Source organism: Dreissena polymorpha, chromosome 8 (assembly GCF_020536995.1).
Source record: "Dreissena polymorpha isolate Duluth1 chromosome 8, UMN_Dpol_1.0, whole genome shotgun sequence".
Taxonomy (NCBI): Eukaryota; Metazoa; Mollusca; class Bivalvia; order Myida; family Dreissenidae; genus Dreissena; species Dreissena polymorpha.
In genome coordinates, this window is record NC_068362.1 from 74,534,207 (window position 1) to 74,558,189 (window position 23,983).

Genomic DNA, 23,983 nt, shown 5'->3' on the forward strand with positions numbered 1-23,983 from the left:
AACGTTTCAAGATGGCGGCTCCCAGAAATATGTAGCGATTTTGATGGCGGAAATCGCTAATAACACAGAAAGTACTTAACTAACAGATATTTCCAAAAAATAAAACCTTTAATAATTTGATTATAATTATAAGTGGTGTGGATGCGATAGTGTTATTTTTCATTAGCGATCGAAATTTAGTGTAAGAGGTGCATTGAATCAGTTATAAAACAAAGCCCTAAAATAGCGCAATACATTATAATCTTCAAATGTAGTTGTAATTTTCTTTTATATTGAATGAATTTTCGTTTCGTTTACATTTAATGAAAATATTAATAAATTTTAGCATTCGCATGGAAAAAAACAACACCTGCATATTTTGCGAATTGAACTGTCTTTGAATTTACATGTATATTGAAAACTCTAATGTAGTGATTATGAGCGATACAAATATGGCATTTTATTATACCATAAATATATACATTTATTTTACCCAAGTATTTTATGTCAATATTATGATCAAACGCAATTGCTTGTTTTCACAATGATGTTTCGAACACTGCAAAAACGCACGATCTTTACACGTTATTATATCGGTTTACATTTGCAGGTACCCGTTAAATACGATAATTGTGTAGCAGTAAATTTCTACACTATTTTAAATGTATTGTCATTATAAAACACTTAAGTGTTATGTTTAAACTGGCTTATATATATATACTTAATAGTTCCTGTTAATCCATTTCGAACAAATGTACGTCTATTTTTTAAATATGTTCAAATGTTTTATTAAAGCAACTGTTAAGTTTTTGGCTTAATATGCCCAGAGATGACACGGAGGTATCATAAATTGTGTTTAATGACCAGACACATGTGGTTAATGACCCCATACTGAGTCATACAAATATGGGTCCCTGGGTTTATGACACCCTGTTTTCTTAGTTATTGTCTGGACAGTATCCGATCATATCGAGATAATCGGTTTGTGATGAGCAAAGGGGCAATTAAACAATGGGTGGTCAAAATTGGTGTAAACAATTAAATAAAAACATTTACATGTATCAAGAGGATTTAGTTAATCTGTAACAAGGTAAGTCTTTACGGACATATAGGTTCAAATAGTTTCGTTATGTTGATAACATAAAATCAACCAATTTGTTGTTTGTTTACGTCCTTATTTGTGTTCATTCATTGGATTCTATTTAATATGGAAGAATTTCAATTTCTGAATATTTTGTTGTTCTTAAAATGGGTCGCGAATATAATTGAAATCTTATCACGATGCGGATCATCAAACGCAAACAATAGCAGAATGGCCGCAGTGTTGGCGGCCAACATTTGAGGATGCGCAAACGTGGCGTCATTATCGGAATCCCCAAAACCTCCTATACACTTTGTTTATTGTTCAATTCACTTTATGTACTACAAAAAAAGGAAAAAATATCGAAGTAACACTGAACAAATTCAACATATTTATTTGTCCGCCATCTTGGTTTCGCTAGCGAACTACCTCCCGAGAGGGTTCGCTTCGGTTCGCGAACGTTCGCGGCGAACCGAGCGTTCAATAGCGAACGTTCGCGACCGTTCGCGACCGTTCGCGAACTATAGCGAACGTTCGCTGTAACTGAACGCACTACCGGTCACGGTCAAACAGCACAGACGTCGGTTGCGCCCTACTCGCTAACTGTGTGTTCTGTAATAAATGGGTGTGGCATCGACTCTATATCAGGTGAGACACAAACTAAAATTAAGAGCAGTAGTATAGGTCTAGATTGTTTGGGACCTCGAGGCTTCCGTGCGTCAATATAAATTTATTTTCGGGCTGTAAAGAAACTTTGCATAAAATCATATTTGCATAAAGTCTATTTAAATTAAAATTCCTTCTCAAACAATCATGATGTGACAGCCAGTATTCAATATCACGTTTACAGCGATCAATCAATAGTCGATCACTTCATAACTATGCTTTTCCCCTGTGTTTGCCAAATATACATACAAGTCATGGTCTTAAAGAGACATCTGCATACATTTTTATTTTTCAAATTTTTCCATGAATGAATTTATAAAAAAAATATGAAATATCTACAATAGCTTTAAATTTAACTAAGAAGAAGATTAAATAAAAATTGTCTTCTGTGTCAAAGGAGGGAAGCCCATATTTTTATATACACTCTTTTTGACTGTTTTATTACAAAACCTTCATGATGTAAAATTAAATTAACTCATATATATTTATCACATGCCATACCCTGTTTACCATGTTATACATGTATAACCATTACGAATATTTTTATCTGACACATGTGTAATATACTTTTTAAGCGTTTTAATTGGCTTATTTTCGTTCGATTGACCAATCGCATTTTGTTATTTTGCTGAAATGACGTTGCAACGTCAAATGACGTCACGAAATGTAAACAACATTCGGGATTTATCATTATGTTTGCGTAAACATTTATTTAATTTGCTCATTTAAAAGCATGTGATAAAAAGATCTGACACTCGTTGTCATTTCATACCATATTTTATTAAACTCCTCCTGTAAATTCGTTAGTAAGCTCGCCAAAGGCTCGCTAACTAACAAAATTCCTGAACTAGTTTAATTAAATATGGTATGATATGACAACTCATGCCAGATCATATACATGTGTATATATATAGCAGTAAATTTTACCAGAACACATTCACATCATTTCTCAATTCAAGTACATAGATAACTTTCAAATAAAAATCGTACACTTAATGTAGATAGTAATTTCCAATATTAACAACGAAGAACTAAATTAGCGTCTATTGACTTTGTGCAGTTACTTTAAGGCTATCGGTTAAAGTCAAATTGTGGCTGGTCTATGTCTTCAAATATCAATATAAATATTTCACGATATTTATTACATACATTTTAAATCGGCTACAGATTTCAATGGAATACTAATAAGATTAATGTTAAATCTATTGTATAATAGATGCATTGTTACAAACAGAAATAAAGTTTTGATAATTTACAGTATTGTTCTGTTTTAATCGCATAAATTAAACTTGGCATCTGTGTGCATCGGGTGCCATTAGTGGTCATTTTACGTCTATTCAATCCGCGTTACAAATCAGTAGATAATATTATATTATAAGTTTTGCAATAGCAACATCAGGAAAACTGCCGAACCATTTTTTAAATTCGGCTCAGATATCATTAAAACAAATGTGAGTAAGCTTCATATTGATTGACCAGATTGTGTTGATTCAGTCTTTCCGTATACGAAAAAATGCAACGGCTATGGAGACCTTGTTTGTAAATGGACCGGAACCATTTTCAAACTCGGGTCAGATATCATTCGAACACATGTTCTGAAACAGTTACATCTTGGTTAAACCAAAAATCTGGCTTCTAGATTTTAACAACGTTTCGCTGTAGCCATAAAAGAAAACTCATGTTTTTCAACGGACCGGAACAGTTGTCGAACTCCGCCAAAGGGGAATCAGGCAAAATGTTTTGAACAAGTTTCATAATTATTAGACTAAAACCGTAAATATCAACAAGGTTTGCCCCTTGCCAAAAAAGAATCAAAGCGCTGAAGGCACTGAATTTGTTCGCTATTGAATAATCTTAGAAGCAACTCAGTTTTCAAACTAATGTTATAGCTTTTTATATCGCAAGTTTGAAATTAACACAACTCATTCAAATTTTAAAGAGTGTGTCTTAAAGCACAGGTCAAGATGTGTGTGACTGTTTATCCTCATATTTATGTTATAGAGATAACTTAGACAAAGTAACAACAATATGTCTTTTTTCACAACTTGTCGCTGCACTGGCAACCATCTTCAGAATTGTGGTTGCCTTGCTAAAGAATAACAAGCCTTTAATCATGTACATGTTGTGATATGTGTATCTAATACTTTATCCATTTTGTTTACATTATTGAGAAACAATTTTGCCCACATGACAGACTTTTAATGCAGCATTAAGCCCCGTTTTCCCTGAAAGCAGCCAATATGTACAGATTTCAATGATAAACTTACCTATGTCATCGCACAAGCTGTTTTAAACACTAGACTGGCCAATACGTCCCACAAGCTCTTAAACCTATTGTTTACATAATTACAGGCTGTCGTCTGCTGCAGTGTACCAGTTAAGTATAAACAGAAACGCTTTAAGCATTAATTTTGTCGTCTGCTAAATTTGACTGGAGTTATCCACACAGGCAGTCATGGGTTACGGGCCCTTCCGTAGCTAAGGCATACTGATCTGCAAAATTGCGTCTGCATTATTTGTGAGCTTTGCTGACAAATAAAAATGTATTGGTATTAAACAGCATTGTATTAAATTATCAAGCAAAACACATTAAAACTTGAGCTACGCTGGTCGAAAGACCAAAGACTCATTTTCGCATGACGCGGCTATGAAAGTGTGATTTAAATGTTTGGAAAGAAAACTGCATGTTAATCAAATATTAACATACGATATATTGCGATGATGGAGGACATAGCATGCATAATTTGTATCTACTTATACTTATGTAGATCTATGGTTTGCCTATTATAACACATATTCAATGCCGTAAATATGCGACTAACACGTAAAAAAAACACACAATAGTTTAACTTATGTTTTCAATTAAATTAGTAAGAAACAAAATTTCAAACTTTATTTTAAAAAACAACAAGACTATCTTTTTAAAAGATAATTGTTGTCATATTTAATTGTTTTTTTTTTAAATCGGTTTTAGCGATAATGACGCAGTTTTGATGTTGTCTATCGTATCCCTGTACTTATTGTTGAACTCATGTTCAACGTTTTATAAACTGAGAACTGTGAATATAAACAAGCGTAACCTATTGCGTTGTTATCACCCGTGCAATTGGACTCTCCTTTGTTTATCGACAGGCGCATCTATACATAGCCTCAAATTATGATTTATAAATGTACACGCATTCGTGAATCAAATTGTTAATATAACATATTTGAACATTATATTAAATTTGACACAGTCAGTGTGTACCGACGTATAGACAGGATAGATTATGATTATAAGATTATCAAACCTTAAGGTGCATAACGACAGTATTTCTACAATTGTATTCAAACTTCACTAGATATTTAAAAAAGTCGTGCAATCATAGAAATCAAATTTATCCTATTACCAGATGGAAATCGATAGAATAACAACGATCGTATAATCTAGAGCTTTATACTATCATTTTTAGATCAGATTTGTTGTTTTTTCCAAAAATTCTGTATTTGTCATCTACGGGAAAACAAAATAATCAAAAATGCGATATTTCATAATTATTAATTGAAAAAAATGGAGGAAAATGCAAGCCTCGCGCTACCTCGGTTCTAAGCTAGTAATAAAACCAAAACCGACCTGTTTCTTGTGATAAATGTGATGACTATACATGTAATTCTATGACGTCGACAGTGACGCTAGCGGGGACTGGCGGGGCCAACTTCCGAGGCTTTTTGTGTCAGGCACGTGCCGCCATCGACAGCGACACGACCGTGGGGACACTTGCCGATGACGACGCCACCGTTACGTTCGCAAACAATTGTGGCGCGGTAAGTTGGGAACAGTTTCTATGTTGCATCATTCATATTATCATGCAAACTTGATTTATATATTCGACACAACAATTATAGAAGTGTTCCTTCTAGACGTATAGTATATTCACGTATGAAGTTCACAGCTGCTAACAACAACTCTGGACCATGGACCAAGCTTCGTTCATTGAATATGTCCCTATCTAAGCTAAAAGGAATTACTGAGTCATAAATGTATAGATTAGTATCGTTCAATATATTATACGCTATGATAGCTATAAAAATTCAGAAAACTCTCGTTAACATTTATGTTGGGTATTGCAAATGGTTGTTCAATTGCCATTCAATACTTGTTGTTTTAAGGGATCGATTACCCATTCAGAGAACCGTGACAAGGGATCCGCAAAGTTCAGGTGGACTCCTTCCAGTGAAACTTCAAATGTTCATATTGTGTGAGTACGGTAGTCCATACACATCATATTTCTGTTTATTTCACCCACTAAGGGTGGTTATGGCGGACCATTCAGACCAGACAAAGGTTGGATGTCATTTTTGTTCATCTGTAAACCATACTGTGAAAGAAGAAATTATGCAACCTAGGTTTGACCTATTTGGAGTATCATGTAAAAGTATGCTCTCAATAGTTTATTTAAACATAATTTATTGTTTATGAATATTATTTTATTATCTAGTCGGCTTGCGATCATATCCCGACTGTATATGCATTTTATATTATGACCACACGATTACCCGTCGAGCTTGAAAGTATAACACAACCAAGCACGTAACGCCGTATACTTTTTTTTTACTTAGAACAATGGAACAATAACTTAAACGGTTGAATGGGGGAGTCAAATCATAAATCCGGAAGTCGGTATATAAACGTTTAATCATATGGGTATACAGACGTTAAACCGTAAACAAAATTTTTTGAAATAGGCATATTTTTATTTCTGAAATTCGGAAAGGATCTGTCCAGAAAGGATCGGTCCAAACTTTATTTAAATTTTTCAAACGAAATGTGGATTTCCATTAAATTAGTAGCAAATTAAAATGTACAGGCAGCAGACTGTTAGTATTGATTGAGATGTAAATTAAGTCGGGTCTTACATCATACATGGCTAGCTGAAAATGACTGGCTTAAGTTTCAACTCTGCAAACGGTCTAGATGTACCATGTAACTGAGATGTGTACAAAATATATATCACAAACATTAATAGATTTTTTTATTATTTATTGTCGAAATAGATACGCTACTCACAATCCAAATCTATAAGTACTGTTACATAGTTACGTGGTTCGGTAAGTTATGATTTTAAAAACTTATCTTGCCAGCGTCTGTGAAGTGAACGTTCTTTGGTGTTTCTGTGTTACGTTGGTTTCCCGACGACTTCGAACTACGGCGGTGCGATTATATGCGAATTTGGATACACTTGATCCATTTATGCCTAGTGGACTTTCACATCCTTCTAAATTGGATCAATTTATTTCCAAAATTAGGGATGTCTAGTATATTTAGTTCTATATTTAGAATATTTATTACACAAATTCCTTTAAGCAAACAGCGTAGACCCGGATGAGACGCCGCATAATGCGGCGTCTCATCTGGGTCTACGCTGTTTGCCAAGGCCTTTTTTCTAGACGCTAGGCATAAATGGGTTAAATTAGTTAATAGTCAGGTACTGCGTAGAAGGTCGTCACGTGCATGTTTTTCGAAACTATCAAACCATTTTGATTAACCGCTTTAGTAACCAGCGTCAATTCGATATTTGAAGTTTATAATGAAATGAACGCGTTTTGCATGTTATTTTAACACTTACAGTAGGGTTTAAATGATAAATCATTTAATTGACAATACTTATGTTCCCTTTTAAATTTGTTTAATTAGGTGTCGGCCTTAGACCAACGTCAAGCTACGCTATGGAGTTGAATGATCGTGTCACTTTAAAGCAAATATTCATTTGCACTGAAGGACACAGATATGTAAATACGATTTTTGAAATCACATAAAAGTAAACGAGAGAGGTGGTTTAGTGCGTGTTACCACACTTCATACAAACGCAGGATGTCACTCATTCAAAATATACAAAGACGTTTATTTTTAGCGACATTGTCTTACGTAATAGGTGGTAACTTTGAACGTTCATGGATTGAATTCATTAGTTTCATTTGATATTGTCTCAGTACATGCACTTTAAGCCCTGGTGATAATAGGTCTTTTAAACACGACAGCCAAAATAGAAAAAAATACTTATGGTATAATTTATTACAACGAGACCCGGCTATTAAATACGTATCATAGCTTACAATATTGACTATTTCTTTGATACTCAGTAGATTAATTGCTTACGCTTATGATCTTCACAAACTAAGTCGATGAAGCGTTAGACGCGCATATAGAACCTTATTAATGTGTTTGATTAAAGAAGAGCGGTATAACAAAAATTCCATGAACATGATTCAGCCAAGAAATATATAAATTGCTCATTCGTAACTTAACATAATGCAAAAGGATTTTATCGATAACAATTTATTATGTAAAGTGCAATTTTAAAAATAAATATTGGATTTAAAACCGCTAAAATAATTATCATTTTAATTTGGTATTTTTTTTTAAATATACAAGTCAGTGTCAATCAGCAGAATGAATGTGTATATGGTAATTGTGTTATCAATTCGTTATTACACCAATATAAGACTTCTCGGGTTTATTTATTGATGTAAAGCTGTCATCTCTACCAATATTGCCGACGTAAAATCATTCATTTTAAACCAAAATAGTCGTCCCTGAAATCATGTTCTATTGTTCGGATGGAATCTCAGCAGTTTCGTTCGATTCACGAACGAACCTAATAAATGTTATTTAATAATGTGGAATTTACTTGAATAACGAGGTGGTTTCAGAGCTGTGTGAATCGTTGAAAACGATTTGCTTAATCTGGGGTGTTTCTTGACATGTAAATGTAAGGGCAACGGAAATTAACGTCGCCAGCAATAGGAACGTTGTTATCAACTACATCGTTCGGGTGCAAACTTGATGACGATTGCGAGACAAGGGCACCAACTCTAGCGGCTACATAAAGACGTCTTACATGCAACTGCGCAGCCCAAAAGACCTTGGCGGGCATGGAAGGCCGCATACGCTACCGGCTCTGACGAAAGGTATGGGCGGCGGCACAATGTGGACAACTTCCGTGTGCGTGTGAGTTGGGCTCCGTTTGGAGATTAAGTGGCTTACGAGCATCTGATTGGGGTGTACCCACATGTCTTGCAGATTCCCCCCCCCCCCCACACACACACACACGCACACACACCTGTGAAGCGTACTTACCAAACGTGAATGGTACGGGGCCGTAGAATTACTACTAGCAACCAAATCTTCGGATGTTTCAGCTGAAGACTCAATATATATATAAATTACGTGATAGAACGTTCCCACATTATGCAGACGTTATGGAAAAAAGCTTTGACCAGGTCACCTTCGTTTTGCTGATCAAAATTGTGACAAAACAGGTCAATATTGTAATTCATCAGAGCTCTTATCAACTACATTGTTCATATAGTGTTCCAAAGTAACACACAATCGTTTATTTATGAGTAGTTTCCATACTACATCGTCTGTTAACATGTTTTCACGAGAAATTAATCTCCCCTGCAATGTCATTTTTTTAGGTTATATATAGATGCATATCTTGAAATTGGAATAGCCAATCAGAATGCACGGCTCAACAAGAAACCTATTTACAAGCTGGCGGTTTGACACCATCACCACCATCGATCCATCGATTATTTATTATTATAACAGACGATTAACATTTGAAAAAAATAAAAATAACAACCAAAGGTTAATAATATTGTTCATAAAGATTTATAATCATATATTTATAAAATATTTGTGAATTATCAATTTTATGCAAATTACCCACGACTCAACAAGCATATAGCATATATCTGACCCACCAAAATCCACCGAAATAAAGCTTTTATATACAAACGACCTCGTACATCTGGTTATATACGTATATATATATATATATATATATATATATATATATATATATATATATTACTTGGTTAGTTTCTCTCTCTCTCATTCGCTCTCTCTCCCTCTCCCTCTCCCCCTCCCTCCCTTTCTCTCTCTCTCTCTCTCTCTCACTCTCTCTCCCTCTCTCTCTCTATTTCTCCCTAACACACACACTCTCTCTCTCTCACTCTCTTACTCGCTCTCTCTCTCCATCTATCTCTTACTCTCTCTCTCTATTTCTCTCTCTCTACCTGGTCTGTTGCATATATTTCGCGGGGTTCCTAAATTGATTCAAGATGAAGATATTACAATCATCTTCAAAACCATCACTTATATCGGACTCGTGACACACTATCATTGGCTGATTTTCGTACATTTCAAATATTCGAACTGAAAAAAGGCGAAAGTCATGCAATAAAATCTATAAATAAGACAGGCTCGGCTGGGTCGAATGTCTTTTCATGCGTCAGTCTTTTTGAGCAGCTCCCCATTCGATAATCACACATGGATGTGTTTATTTCAGTTCATGTGACATTCCTAAGGATATCACTTAAACATTTAAACTGGATTTAACTTGGCTCAGCAGGATGCAACAACAAAAAAAATCAATCAATGTTTCAGTTGTTAGTAATCTACACGTATTTGAACTTGCACTGATGTTAAAGCTGCTTGATCATATGCATTTTTTTTATCGGTTGTTATCATTTTAACTGAAATTTGAAGAAACGACCAGTGCGATTTTTTGTTTTATAAACTCGACTTTTAATGAAATAGTCCGAGCTATACTTTTCGTTCAAATATCGGCGTCTGCATCTGCGCTGAAGGTAAACTTGCAGCGTCACCATGTCAGGTTCTCATGATTACAGCTTAAGGTTTGCGTTGACCACGTACATTACTCTGTAACGACTACAGATATTTAAATGAAAATTCACACATGTTTTAAGTATGATAATTCAAGGTAAAAAATTAAGGTCAATGTCTCGTTTCTGCAATTCAGCAGAATTATTTACCTTGTGTACTTAGAACATTCATTCTAACATTTGTGGTCAACAAGCGGAATTGCATGCTGGGTCACTGTGGTTAAGGTCACTGTTATTAAAAAAGAATATTTTATCCTCTCAATAATTTAAGTTTGGATGGGGGAATTTTCTGGTTATTTTTGAAGTAGGTAGCTTGCATGAAGACTTTTGTTGGAATTGAAATTGGAGAAAGTTGTATCAAGATCAGTGTTACTTAAATTAGAAAAAACAGTTTCCATCGCATAACCCTTAAGTGGTTGTTGAGGTATTGGGCTATAATGTTGTTTGTAAGTAGCTAACATTCTGACCTGTGTTGAGATTGCAATTTGGAAACAGTTTCCATCGCATAACCCTTAAGTGTTTGTTGTGGTATTGGGCTATAATGTTGTTTGAAAGTAGCTAACATTCTGACCTGTGTTGAGATTGCAATTTGGAAACAGTTTTCATCGCATAACCCTTAAGTGTTTGTTGTGGTATTGGGCTATAATGTTGTTTGAAAGTAGCTAACATTCTGACCTGTGTTGAGATTGCAATTTGGAAACTGTTTCCATCGCATAACCCTTAAGTGTTTGTTGTGGTATTGGGCTATAATGTTGTTTGAAAGAAGATAACATTCTGACCTGTGTTCAGATTGCAATTTAGAAACAGTTTCCATCGCATAACCCTTAAGTGTTTGTTGTGGTATTGGGCTATAGATCTAATGTTGTTTGAAAGAAGTTAACATTCTGACCTGTGTTGAGATTGCAATTTGGAAACAGTTTCCATCGCATAGCCCTTAAGTGTTTGTTGTGGTATTGGGCTATAATGTTGTTTGAAAGTAGCTAACATTCTGACCTGTGTTGAGATTGCAATTTGAAATCAGTTTCCATCGCATAACCCTTAAGTGTTTGTTGTGGTATTGGGCTATAATGTTGTTTGAAAGTAGCTAACATTCTGACCTGTGTTGAGATTGCAATTTGGAAACAGTTTCCATCGCATAACCCTTAAGTGTTTGTTGTGGTATTGGGCTATAATGTTGTTTGGAAGTAGCTAACATTCTGACCTATGTTGAGATTGCAATTTAGAAACAGTTTCCATCGCATAACCCTTAAGTGGTTGTTGTGGTATTGGGCTATAAAGTTGTTTGTAAGTAGCAAACATTCTGACCTGTGTTGAGATTGCAATTTGGGTCAGTTGGGTCAAGATCACTGTAAATGAAAACGTAAAAAAGTGTTCCGATAAATAGCTTCAGTATGAAGGGTAATGTTTTTGGTGTAAGTAGCATATATGCAGAACTTGCTTGCAAATTTGATTTAATTAAGCTAAAGAAATTAGTTAAAATATGAAAATCTTAATTCCACGAAATATTACCAGTTCGTGTTTTTGGTTGTAATGTTTATTTTAATTGACAAATATAACATAACTACCAAAGATATGCAACTTAAAATACTTTTTTGTGATCCTTATATTAGATTGCGGTCAGGAAACAAACTTTGTCATATTCAACCGATTTCTGTTAATTCAGCGTGTTCTCATCTCCTATGTCCACAGCTGTACGGTGGTTCAGACGAATCCTATCTACTGGGTGAAGGCCGTCCATGCGCAGGTTTCCCCGTGCTCGAGTGCTGCACGTGCGACACTCGCCTTCATGGCGTCCGTCGGTGTTCTCCTCGCCTATGTCATATAAACGACAGCTGTCGATTGCTTCGGCGTCATTGCAATATGCCGTACATGTTGCCTTTGAGCAATTTACAGGGCCTTCAATATAAATATTGAAACTAATTTCTTTCTTATATATAATACGTGAGGTCATATTTTTTACAACTTCAATATGTACAATGGCATTGGGCTTTATATAGTCATTCATGGAATATATGTACATTTACATATTCATATGTATCTGTCATACGAACATCTTATTAAATTATTATAAAATCATACTGCTTTACGTTTTATATTATATTATTGAATTTATTAGATCACAATTTCTTTCGATTCCGTTTCACATGTTTGTTCATGAAATTTGGGCCCTAAGAGATCATGACTTCAACACATTATTGCTTCTCGTAATACCACTGTTCTGTGAGACTGAATTGATTTTTAAATGTGTCAAATAAAAGAAACTTCTTTATCCGATTCTAAGGTACGAATAAATGTCTTCAAGCAAAATTGGTTCCTTTACTAGGACGTTGATAATGACACACAAGACTAGGAGAACGGCAACTGATGATGAGGAATACGATGCTGGAAAAAAGTTGCTAATGCTTACACTGGGGTTGTTGTTGTAATATTTGTAGATTTGAACCAGTAGCGTAACATTGAGTTCGTTGTTTCGACCGATTTGCATACCTTGCATCATAAGGGCTTGATGTATTAACGGCTGCAAAACAAATAAATAAAAACATGTGTTCGTAAGATTATTTTTTATATAAATATTTTTAAGTATAATTATAGACAATGCATATTATTATGTTGACGATGACGATAAAGATATACGGTGGAAGAGCTTTATCTTCAGTTAACAATTGTTTCTCTCGTTTACTGCACTACTGCTTTAAAAATAACAGTTTCGTCATACTAGAGCGGGGTCCGGTTTGTGGTTGACTTCATACCCGTATATCGGGTAAACAGTTTCTGAGTATTCACAATAAACAACGCCCGACGGAAATATTTTACTGTGAAACTGATATTTACCTTATTACAGGTATTTAACGTTTTGTATTTAATTGCAGATATATATTTATAGTGAATTGCCGCTTTCGTGTATGCTTTAAATTATCTAATTAACGGATAGACAATGTAAACATTCAGTGCTAATTTAACCAATATACCCTTTACCTGCTTTAACACTTAATACAGAGCTATTATTTGTTACGAGTTTATCTACACATTAGACATAATAAGCATACAAAACAGGTTGAATTTGTTAATTTGCGGTTGCATTATTATTTTATATTAAAATCTTAATTTACCAAACTGTATCGAATTTGTTGTCTTAGATTTAATTTTCAGTCTTGGCTAATAATAGCAAGTTTTAATTCGAAAATGAAGATCGTTTGGGCATTTACATGCTAGTTACACGGATGTGAACAATTAATTCTCTTTTATATGTGTTGAACTAGCTTAATTTATATATTGACTACCATACTTTAAATGTGCAATAAACCATTTTTTAAGAGACTACCTCTCCGCTATGTTCGCAATTCGAAGTCTCGCGGTGGTCATGACCTTTCTCGTGGCATTAACCGGAAGAAGCGTCCATGGGAACGCGTCTGGAGCGCCCGTCGGGGCCTGTGACAATATGACACCTGGTCATAGTGTGCCGGGGCAGACGTCTGCGGCTCCATACCAACTCACAGTCTCCAAACCCGTGTTCGGCTGTAAGGAGACAATAAAATGTAAGTTCAGATAAGTGTACATAGATACTTATGGAGCATTGCTAGTTAAAGATACGTTTATATAGATTATAAAGCCATTTAGGGATCCCAACCATGCTTTTTGTATTTGTCTGTATCCTTTAATGTTTTTGCAACATTTTGATACGTTTGATTGGTGAAAACGTTAAAAGATTAAAGTTTAGAGTATTTCCGCTAAACGCCTTTTTCTTTCCTTGTTATAATCATCTTTAAAAACTATTCCAAATATTACAGTTCAATAAGTAAATTAATGTTCTGATATTTTTAAAGCGCCTAAATGAACTAAATGCTCACTTAAGTCAAGCGCAACGAAAGTTATCTGATCTTAATAGCATTGTTCGTACAGCGAACATAGACAGTGAGCATGAATACAAACCGTACAGCGAACATAGACAGTGAGCATGAATACAAACGCAGCCGTTTTAATGTGTTAAAGAGGCCTTTTCACAGATTTTGGCATATATTGAAGTTTGTCATTAAATGCTTTATATTGATAAATGTAAACATTGGATGTAAAAAGCTCCAGTAAAAATCAAGAATAAAATTAAAGAAAGAAAAAGAGTAACTCTCAACTTGGCTCGAACCTCTGACCCTTGGAGTGAAAGTCTATCGCTTACACCACTCGGCCATCCGCGCTCGCTCATTAAATGTGTCATCGGTCCAAAACACGTTCACATTTTAGTTAAGTGTTTTGAAATAACTATTTACACATTTGCTTCCCTGTTTTATTATTGCTCATGAAGAAATGCGAAACGAAACACGGTACAGCGGCAACAATTACCATTATATTGCAAACAGCACATAAAACATTGCTCATACTATATATAAGTAATATTCGTTGTTTCACCAAATATAACGACAACAACAAAACTCTCCAAATTATTCAATCGTTTCGCGTTGCAACGCTTTATAATTTTCAGGTTTTTAAATCGTCAAACGATGCATATAATGGCTATTTTAGAGCATGGTTAATGTTCAGTATTACTGTTTCCTCACAAATATCATAACTACAACGAACATTTTCGAATCTGGATTTTTTTTTCCAATTTTTGTTGAAACGTTAAAAGGCCCCTTTAATATATAATCAATGAGTTGTCCCGCGTGAATTCGCAAGAGTTATGCCTATCCTTAACCCACACATTCACCGGCGCTGCGCCTGTTGTAACAAAATGTGCATCAAATAAATGTAATAACATTATCTATTATTTACCCGACAGAGAGGTTCAAACTGAATTATAATTAAGAAAATAATGAGTGTAGGTCATAGTTTGACATCAGATAACCCACGGCTAGAATTTTAAATTCGTGTATACGAATATAACCACGTTAAAATGAAGAAGCACAGAGTACAATTTAGTTATGCATAAATGTGATCTTACTCGACAGGTCTAATATATCATCTGTTAAAGGCTTCTTGTTGTCAAAGACCTAAAGAATCATCCTATTTGATATCCGGTTCGCAACCTTGGGCATAACTATGAATAGCGTAAGGAAATCGAATATAACGTGTGACCGGTCAAAAACACGTCCACATTTTATTGAGTGTTTTGAAAGAACTACTTACACATTTGCTTCCTTGTTTTATTATTGCTCATGAAGAAATGCGAAACGAAACACGGTACAGCGGCAATAATTACCATTATTTTGCAAACAGCACACAAATTTTAAATAAAAGAGCACTGTGTTTTTTTATTTCATTGTAAAAATATACCTTAAAACATTCAAAATGATAAATCAGTTGGTTATATTTGAAATAACAGAATGAGTGTGATTGCATTCCCTAGCAGCGGTCCATGTTTGTGAGCATAACATAATGAAGCCGTGGACCATTTGACGTAGCCAATCAGACACTCCATTTCAAAAATGGAAAATGACTTACATGTGAAAAGTAAACGAATTAGTAAAGATTTTCATAGAATCTGCTTACTCGATGTACATTTCTTTAAACTATTATCGCAATCAAATACAGTTTTAAGTCTCTTTGAGAGATCAATACATATAAACAAATGCAAATCGCTGACCTCATTGGTACATTTTACAGTTGTGAACCTGTGTCTGCTACTGCCAAGTCGAGTTGTATCCCTTGTATAGTGTAGTGTAATGTAGCGTAACTTTGCGTGGCGTGATGTATAGTAGCGTGGTGTATCATTGCGTGGTGCGATGTATTGTAGTGTAGCGTGTCTTGTTGAGGTGTTTTGTAGTGTAACGTGGCGTGGCGTGGTGTATAAAATGTATGCGTGGCGTGGGATGGCGTGGTGTGACAAGGCGTGGTGTGATATATTAAAGTGTAACGATGCATGGCGTGGCGTGGTGTGATGTATTGAAGTGTAGTGTTGCATAATGTAGCGTTTCGTGATGTGGTGTTTTGTAGTGCCGTATGGCGTAGTGGGTCGTGGCGTGGTTTGGTGTTGTGTATTATAGCGTGGCGCTTTTTATTGTAGAGTAGCGAAATATAGCATAGCGTAGCGTATTGTTTTGTGGCGATAAGAGGCGTGGCTTTGTGTGGTGTAGTAAAGCGTTGCGTGTCGTGGCTTGGCGTGGTGTATTTTAGCGTATCGTAGCGTGGCGTTGCGTTGCAAGGCGTGATGCGATGTGGTTTGTTGTTGTGAAGTGCAGTGTAGTGTAGTTTACAGTAGTGTAGCATATAGCGTAGCGTTAAAACTAGCATAACGCGTAGTGTATATCATAGCATATAGTGTAGCGTATAGCATAATGTATAGTGCAGCATATAGCTTAGTATATAGCGTGGCATATAGCGTTACGTTTGAGCGCAGCGTTTAGCGAAGCGTTTAGCTCGCAGCGTTTAGCGCGCAGCGTTAAGCACATCGTTTAGCGTAACTCAGCATTGCAAAGCAAAGTATGGTATAGAATGTTAGAAATCCCAAGTCCGACTTAGATCAATCTTATTGATGATATAAAAGCTGACGCTTGTTATACTAAAGGGATAACTATTTGTTGCTTAATTTTAAGATTGCTATGATATGTGATTGCATTTTATTGATGGGTCTCTTATGATCTGATGTCGATATATGGTTTATTCTCGATTATGAATGCGGTGCTATTTAAAATAGTGTTTTATTAACCCTACACATTTTTAAAACGTGTATACACATAATGGGTATGACGATCCTTGGATAACAGAGAACAACAAATGCCAAGCGCTAGAGTTGAGTTCTTCAGCTTTTTTCGGAATGTATGTTCTGTTTAATTGGTTTTCATATTCGGAACATCGTTTGGCCGATTAATGGTTTAGGACTTCGTATTGCGACGAAAAAAATTCCCGAAATAACGGTGGATAATTAAAATATGCCGACCGGTTTCGCACAGCTCATCAGGTCATATAAAATATACTCAATAATGTCAAATTGCCAAAGTAACAACGTCAAATGACGTTACTTATATTATGACGTCAAACGTCAAATTATTACAATAATTTAAACAGGGGCTTAAATAACTCAATAAAAATTGTTCTTTTGCTAACGTAGCTGAAACAGAGACTGAATATAACTTATAAAATGGAAATATTTTAAATTTTGGTTCCATTTTAGAACATTAAGCAAACATCTTGATGAATCTACTATACTTAATTGAGATTTTTTTCACAATACAAAATGATATTCAATGTATCAACTGCACCATCTAACGTTGAAAAACAACAACTAATATTAAGGATAAACGTTTAAAAAACGAGGAACTTATATTTCGCGCGTGAATTTTCTCTTTATCGAAGTGCCATCCGTTATCGAAGTATCGCCATACCCAGCGTAATATACGATCGTACTAAACAATTAAAACAATCCGAATGTTGATGAATTAAAACTGGAGAAACAGTTAAGTAGCAGTAGTTCCTGAAAATAAACGTAATTATAGTTTATTAAGTTTCTGCCTGTACAGCAGAACACACATTCATGTAGAAAAACATATACACTATTTTTAAAGCCCCAAATTTCTGTGTCAACTTCTTCCTAAGAAAAAAAAACACGCAAGTTTGGTTCTGAAACAAATCCGAGTACATGTGTCAGTATCGACTTAAACTTGATCGCTATGAATATCATGGAAATGAACAAAATATGTTCAATTTTTTTCTGTGTCAACTTCTTCCTAAGAAAAAAAACACGCAAGTTTGGTTTTGTAACAAATCCGAGTACATGTGTCAGTATCGACTCAAACTTGATCGCTATGAATATCATGGAAATGAACAAAATATGTTCCATTAGGCAATTATAAATCCATGAATTATATCTGAAACTAAAAATCCATGACAATATTCATTGGCGGTTTTTTAGATTAAGGAAATAAAAAGTAAAAGGAGTTATGTCTGCATTTAAATGTAAGCATTTTATTTGTCTAAACCAATAAATGAAATCAAACAAGGAATAATTTATATTATACATATTAACTACTATGTTAAAACAACCCTGCACTTAAGACCATTTTTATGAAGTCCCTTGAAAGGATAGCGGGTTTGTTTGTTGTTGTTTTTACTTTGTTAGGGACGACCAAAAAGTATTTCATTGGCGTATGAAAATGTGCACATATTTATAAGTTCCCAATAGTATCATCTCTTTTGTAAATAAACGAGCGAATATACACATATATTTTGCTATTGAATATAACTGAATTATTGATTGTGTGTCTCTCCTTATTATGATCTTGTAGTGTATCTTAAATATTCATTAATGATTGATCATTTTGAAAATAATCACTAAGACTTTATTCAAACTTTAAAATACAATCTTCGTAAAATATGTGTTTTCATACGTTGAGTGCCCATCAAGGAACAGACACTGCAAGCGCTTCAATTCCCGCTCCATGTAGATAAAAATTGACCAACAAACCGTGTTCTCTATTGCAGTGACCCTTAACAGTTCCACCAACGAGCAGTTGAAGGGCTACTTATGCCAAGCAAGAACGGACGTTACGAAATATGTCACCACGGGCACTTTGACAGCGATTGGTGGTGGTAAAAACTTCTGCAACGGGGTAATTACAGTGGTAAAAACTTCTGCAACGGGGTAATAACAGGGGAAATTATATCATTATTAAATAGTCTACTGCTTCATCCTGAAGTTTTTCCCAAGCATTAACGTTAAGTGAATTTTGTATTTTAATGTGAAATAAACGCATTTAACTATTTGGGGAAAACGTCAATGAAAGTTACTTAAGTACAAAACACATTTCTAATTAAAGTAAAGTACTAGTAATTAATTTACTTAAGTTGAAAAACATTACAAATGTTGTTTGTTATAGTCATTCATTGTTACCTGGAACATGGCTTCGAGTTTCGTATTCAAAGGTCCGAACCCTTTTGAGTACTGTAATAATATTGTGTCATAATAACGAACACATTTGAAGGTTCCACAAAATGGTTTCTATAATTGTTGATTCATTAATCAAGAAATAAGTATAGTAATCACGAACACATGTTTTAATATTTCTAAAAAAAGAACTTTGTCACATGGAATAGGGCAATTGTTGTAAGTTTATACAAAATCCTTATGCTTTGTTAAATGATCTGTTTAATGCATATTTTCACTCATATCGTATCGCTTTTTCAGACTGGCTCAGTTACGCACATGAGCAACGTGTCGAAGTCAGTGGTGGATTTCGAATGGACGGCTGCAGAATATAACGCCGGCGTTCCTGTGAACTTTGTGTAAGTAACGCACTCCTATATTGTGTCGCGATCTGAGCCAGAATTCCTGTGCACTTTGTGTAAGTACATGTTATGCACTCCTATACTGTGTCTCGATCTGAGCCAGCCTTCCTGTGCACTTTGTGTAAGTAAGCACTTCTATATTGTGTCTCGATCTTAGCCAGCGTTCCTGTGCACTTTGTGTAAGTAACGCACTTCTATATTGTGTCTCGACCTGAACCAGCATGCCTGTGCACTTTGTGTAAGTAACGCACTCCCATATTGTGGCTCGATCTGAGTTAGAATTCCTGTGCACTTTGTGTAAGTAACGCACTCCTATATTGTGGCTCGATCTGAGCCAGCATTCCTTTGCATTTTGTTAAGTAACGCACTTCTATATTGTGGCTCGATCTGAACCAGCGTTCCTGTGAACTTTGTGTAAGTAACGCACTCCTATATTGTGGCTCGATCTGAACCAGCATTCCTGTGCACTTTGTGAAAGTAACGCACTCCTATATTGTGGCTCGATATGAACCAGCGTTCCTGTGCACTTTGTGTAAGTAACGCACTCCTATATTGTGGCTCGATCTGATCCAGCGTTCCTGTGCACTATGTGAAAGTAACGCACTCCTATATTGTGGCTCGATCTGAACCAGCGTTCCTGTGAACTTTGTGTAAGTAACGCACTCCTATATTGTGGCTCGATCTGAACCAGCACTCCTGTGCACTTTGTGAAAGTAACGCACTCCTATATTGTGGCTCGATCTGAACCAGCGTTCCTGTGCACTTCGTGTAAGTAACGCTTCCTATATTGTGGCTCGATCTGAACCAGCGTTCCTGTGCACTTTGTGAAAGTAACGCACTCCTATAATGTGGCTCGATCTGAACCAGCGTTCCTGTGCACTTTGTGTAAGTAAAGCACTCCTATTTTATGTTTGGATTTGAGCCAACGTACCCGTTCACTTTGTGTAAGTAACGCACTCCTGTATTGTGGCTCGATCTGAGTCAGCATTCCCTTGCACGCACTCCGATAGTGTGGCTCGATCTGAACCAGCGTTCCTGTGCACTTTGTGTAAGTAACGCACTCCTATATTGTGGCTCGATCTGAACAAGCGTTCCTGTGAACTTCGTGTAAGTAACGCACTCCTATATTGTGGCTCGATCTGAACCAGCGTTCCTGTGCACTTTGTATCGTAACGCACTCCTATATTGTGGCTCGATCTGAACCAGCGTTCCAGTGCACTTTGTGTAAGTAACGCACTCCTATATTGTGGCTCGATCTGAACCAGCGTTCCTGTGCACTTTGTATCGTAACGCACTCCTATATTGTGGCTCGATCTGAGCCAGCATTCCCTTGCACTTTGTTAAGTAACGCACTCCTATAATGTGGCTCGATCTGAGCCAACGTACCCGTGCACTTTGTGTAAGTAACGCACTCCTATATTGTGGCTCGATCTGAGTCAGCATTTCCTTGCACTTTGTTAAGTAACGCACTCCTATATTGTGGCTCGATCTGAGCCAACGTACCCGTGCACTTTGCGTAAGTAAGGCACTCCTATATTGTATCTCGATCTGAGCCAACGTACCCGTGCACTTTGTGTAAGTAACACACTCCTATATTATGGCTCGATCTGAGCCAACGTACCTGTGCACTTTGTGTAAGTTACGCACTCCTATATTGTGGCTCGATCTGAACCAGCGTTCCTGTGCACTTTGTGTAAGTAACGCACTCCTATATTGTGTTTTGATTTGAGCCAACGTACCCGTGCACTTTGTGTAAGTAACGCACTCCTATATTGTGGCTCGATCCAAGTCAGCGTTTCTGTGCACTTTGTGTAAGTAACGCACTCCTATATTGTGGCTCGATCCAAGTCAGCGTTTCTGTGCACTTTGTGTAAGTAACGCACTCCTATATTGTGGCTCGATCCAAGTCAGCGTTTCTGTGCACTTTGTGTAAGTAACGCACTCCTATATTGTGGCTCGATCCAAGTCAGCGTTTCTGTGCACTTTGTGTAAGCAACGCACTCCTATATTGTGTCTCAATCTGAGCAAGCATTTCAGCGCACTTTGTGAAAGTAACGCACTCCTATATTGTGACTCGATATGAGCCAGTGTTCCCGCGCACTTTGTTTAAGTAACGCACTCCTTTATTGTTGCTCATCCTAGACTCATGACAAACTATTAGGGAAACAAAGCATACAAGAAGTAACACCATTTGTTTTAACAACGTTACCATTCGACCGCAGTACCCCAAGATACCGTACTCAATACAGGTAACATTCAGTCTCATGCATTCAGTAGTTTTGTTTGCTAAAATTGATTTATCGATAGTGTATTGTTATTATTTTGGGTGCATTGATGCAACTTGTTGGTAGGTTATTATTCATGTTTCATTTACTAATAGTTCTGCCTATCACTAAACATACATATTTTTATTGTTTACTATGCCAAATAAGGAGATTGAATTACATTCGTAAATAATTGAACAAGTGCACTAAAGATACTTTGTGGAGTCATCAAGGTCACATACTATCGACCATACTTCAGGTGCACGGTTGTCAAGTCTTTTAACACGTTCTGGGTCAAGGGTCCGAAGGTCACTGTGACGTACGAAGGAGGACACTGCCCAGCGGGAGCCGCGCAGGGCATTGTGGGAACATGGACCACATGGGCCGCCATTGCTGTTTTAATGGTGGCTAGTGTCCTGTAGAGTTGAATAAAGATTCCAATCTACTGAAAGATCATGTGCATAGTATTATTGATTTTTTAATCAATGTGTGTATTCAGAACTCGGTCTTACCTGTTATTGAATTATGCATATTGTCACCTTACGCAAAAGAAAGAACGCATAAAATCTTAAATGATAAACGGTACATTTCTATCCGTACTTAATCCCAAGTTTTTGATACATGAATAAAAAAAGATTTTATTATCGAATATATGAAAATATGAAAACTTAACAACTTTTTCGGCGTAGCTGTTTAACGTCACTTTTGACCTTAGATGACCTTCATTCATGATAGGTCCCCAATGAATAAATCCGAATTGTGCATTGGCTAATAATACAAAAATCACCGTAAACATTGGATGCATATCATTTGAACAGAAATATGAATATATTGTAAATAACATGTAAATTACAATAAAATAAAAACTGTGATGATTAAAAACATCCTTTAAACATTACATCGAAACGTTTTTCCTTAGTTAACGAAGCATTATAGCATTTATCACATGTCTCTACAATTAAAATAAGCTATCGTTTACATGCCGTTGCGGTCACACTAAACACTACAAAAACAGGCTAGATTGCACGTTACCGGTACGCAGTTGTTTACCACTATCGACAAAGCGGGGGTTTGAGGGCGGTAGCCCCCGATACTAAGGAAATATATAGGTGTTGGAAATATATCTTTCTTTGATTTATTCTAATTCAGATTTGCGTTTATTAGTGCAAATATGTATCTTTGTACTTTGTTTTGTTCACTTTTTATAGAAAGTTCTGTCTTTCTGCAAAAAATTCATATCACTATGATGCTTGCAATATTGAGTCTCTTATGTTTACATTCTACTAACATCTTTACACATTATAACACATTATCTTTTATTTCATTCCAGCATTATGTTCATAGTATTTCAGTGGCGAATATGTTTTCTTATCCTTTTGAAACTAATGTATTACTCAGTCAATTATGAAAACCTAGACATTACAATACTTATTGACAATAAAACATACAATTTCACCTCTTCTTGTTCTTCATTTTTTATTTGTTTATACAGTTAAATATATTATCTTATTATCACTCACTACCTTTATTAAACTACATGGTCGCTTCATTCCGTCTCCTTTCACTGGTCGCAAACATTTCAACATCAACGCTGTATATCTTTTTAAAGATATTTCTTGTTTCGAGTAACGTAATATACCAGTCGTGATATTTTAATCAATATAATCTAATAATTGTAAAAAAAACACGGTATTTTTGAATTTTTCTTTTTTTCGTCATTCGTGGTTGACGGTCCCTTTAAAGCGGTTACATACGATTTTTTTTATATGTGTTTAATTGTAATATATTGATAAAATATGTTACAATAACACAAAATAGGCAAGAACAATTATACATTAAAGCCGAATTTCATAAAATGCAGCAAATACAAATTAGCGCCCCGAGCCGATAGTTACCTACATATTTGCCTACAATAACCGAAGCATTCGTCTTTGTATTATAAACCGTTAAACTCTAAGTTTAGATGCACATCGTACATGTAAGGTATACATGCTGGCGAATTCGGCTGTAAAGCCGTTTTCAATTTCAGAATTAAATATCTGGCTTATTTCGCATTTTTCGACACACGTTCTTCTTAACTTTCATTTTAATTTATATTGAAATATATATA

At 35.7% G+C, this 23,983-nt stretch overlaps 2 protein-coding genes across 5 annotated transcripts; both read left to right on the forward strand.

Annotated features, from left to right (window-relative positions):
- Positions 1 to 537: 537 nt before the first annotated feature.
- On the forward strand, positions 538 to 13,028 carry LOC127843089 (putative ferric-chelate reductase 1). 4 transcript variants are annotated; one of them, XR_008032080.1, is made up of 4 exons: positions 538 to 1,069; positions 5,394 to 5,530; positions 5,876 to 5,964; positions 12,086 to 13,028. XR_008032080.1 is itself a non-coding variant. In XM_052372906.1 (3 exons), exons 1-3 carry the CDS (start codon positions 5,381 to 5,383, stop codon positions 12,219 to 12,221), a joined length of 375 nt encoding a protein of 124 aa, XP_052228866.1. In that variant the 5' UTR covers positions 5,029 to 5,380; the 3' UTR covers positions 12,222 to 13,028. The 4 variants fall into 4 exon arrangements, 1 of the variants encoding a protein (XP_052228866.1); XR_008032081.1 differs by lacking the exon at positions 538 to 1,069 and adding an exon at positions 1,595 to 1,708; XR_008032079.1 differs by lacking the exon at positions 538 to 1,069 and adding an exon at positions 4,877 to 5,022.
- A 371-nt stretch (positions 13,029 to 13,399) lies between these two features.
- Positions 13,400 to 23,328, forward strand: LOC127843088 (putative defense protein 3). Its single transcript, XM_052372905.1, has 5 exons — positions 13,400 to 13,450; positions 13,712 to 13,932; positions 18,806 to 18,933; positions 19,509 to 19,606; positions 22,133 to 23,328. The coding sequence occupies exons 2-5, from the start codon at positions 13,728 to 13,730 to the stop codon at positions 22,293 to 22,295; spliced, it is 594 nt and encodes a 197-aa protein (XP_052228865.1). The 5' UTR covers positions 13,400 to 13,450; positions 13,712 to 13,727; the 3' UTR covers positions 22,296 to 23,328.
- The last annotated feature ends 655 nt before the right edge of the window (positions 23,329 to 23,983 follow it).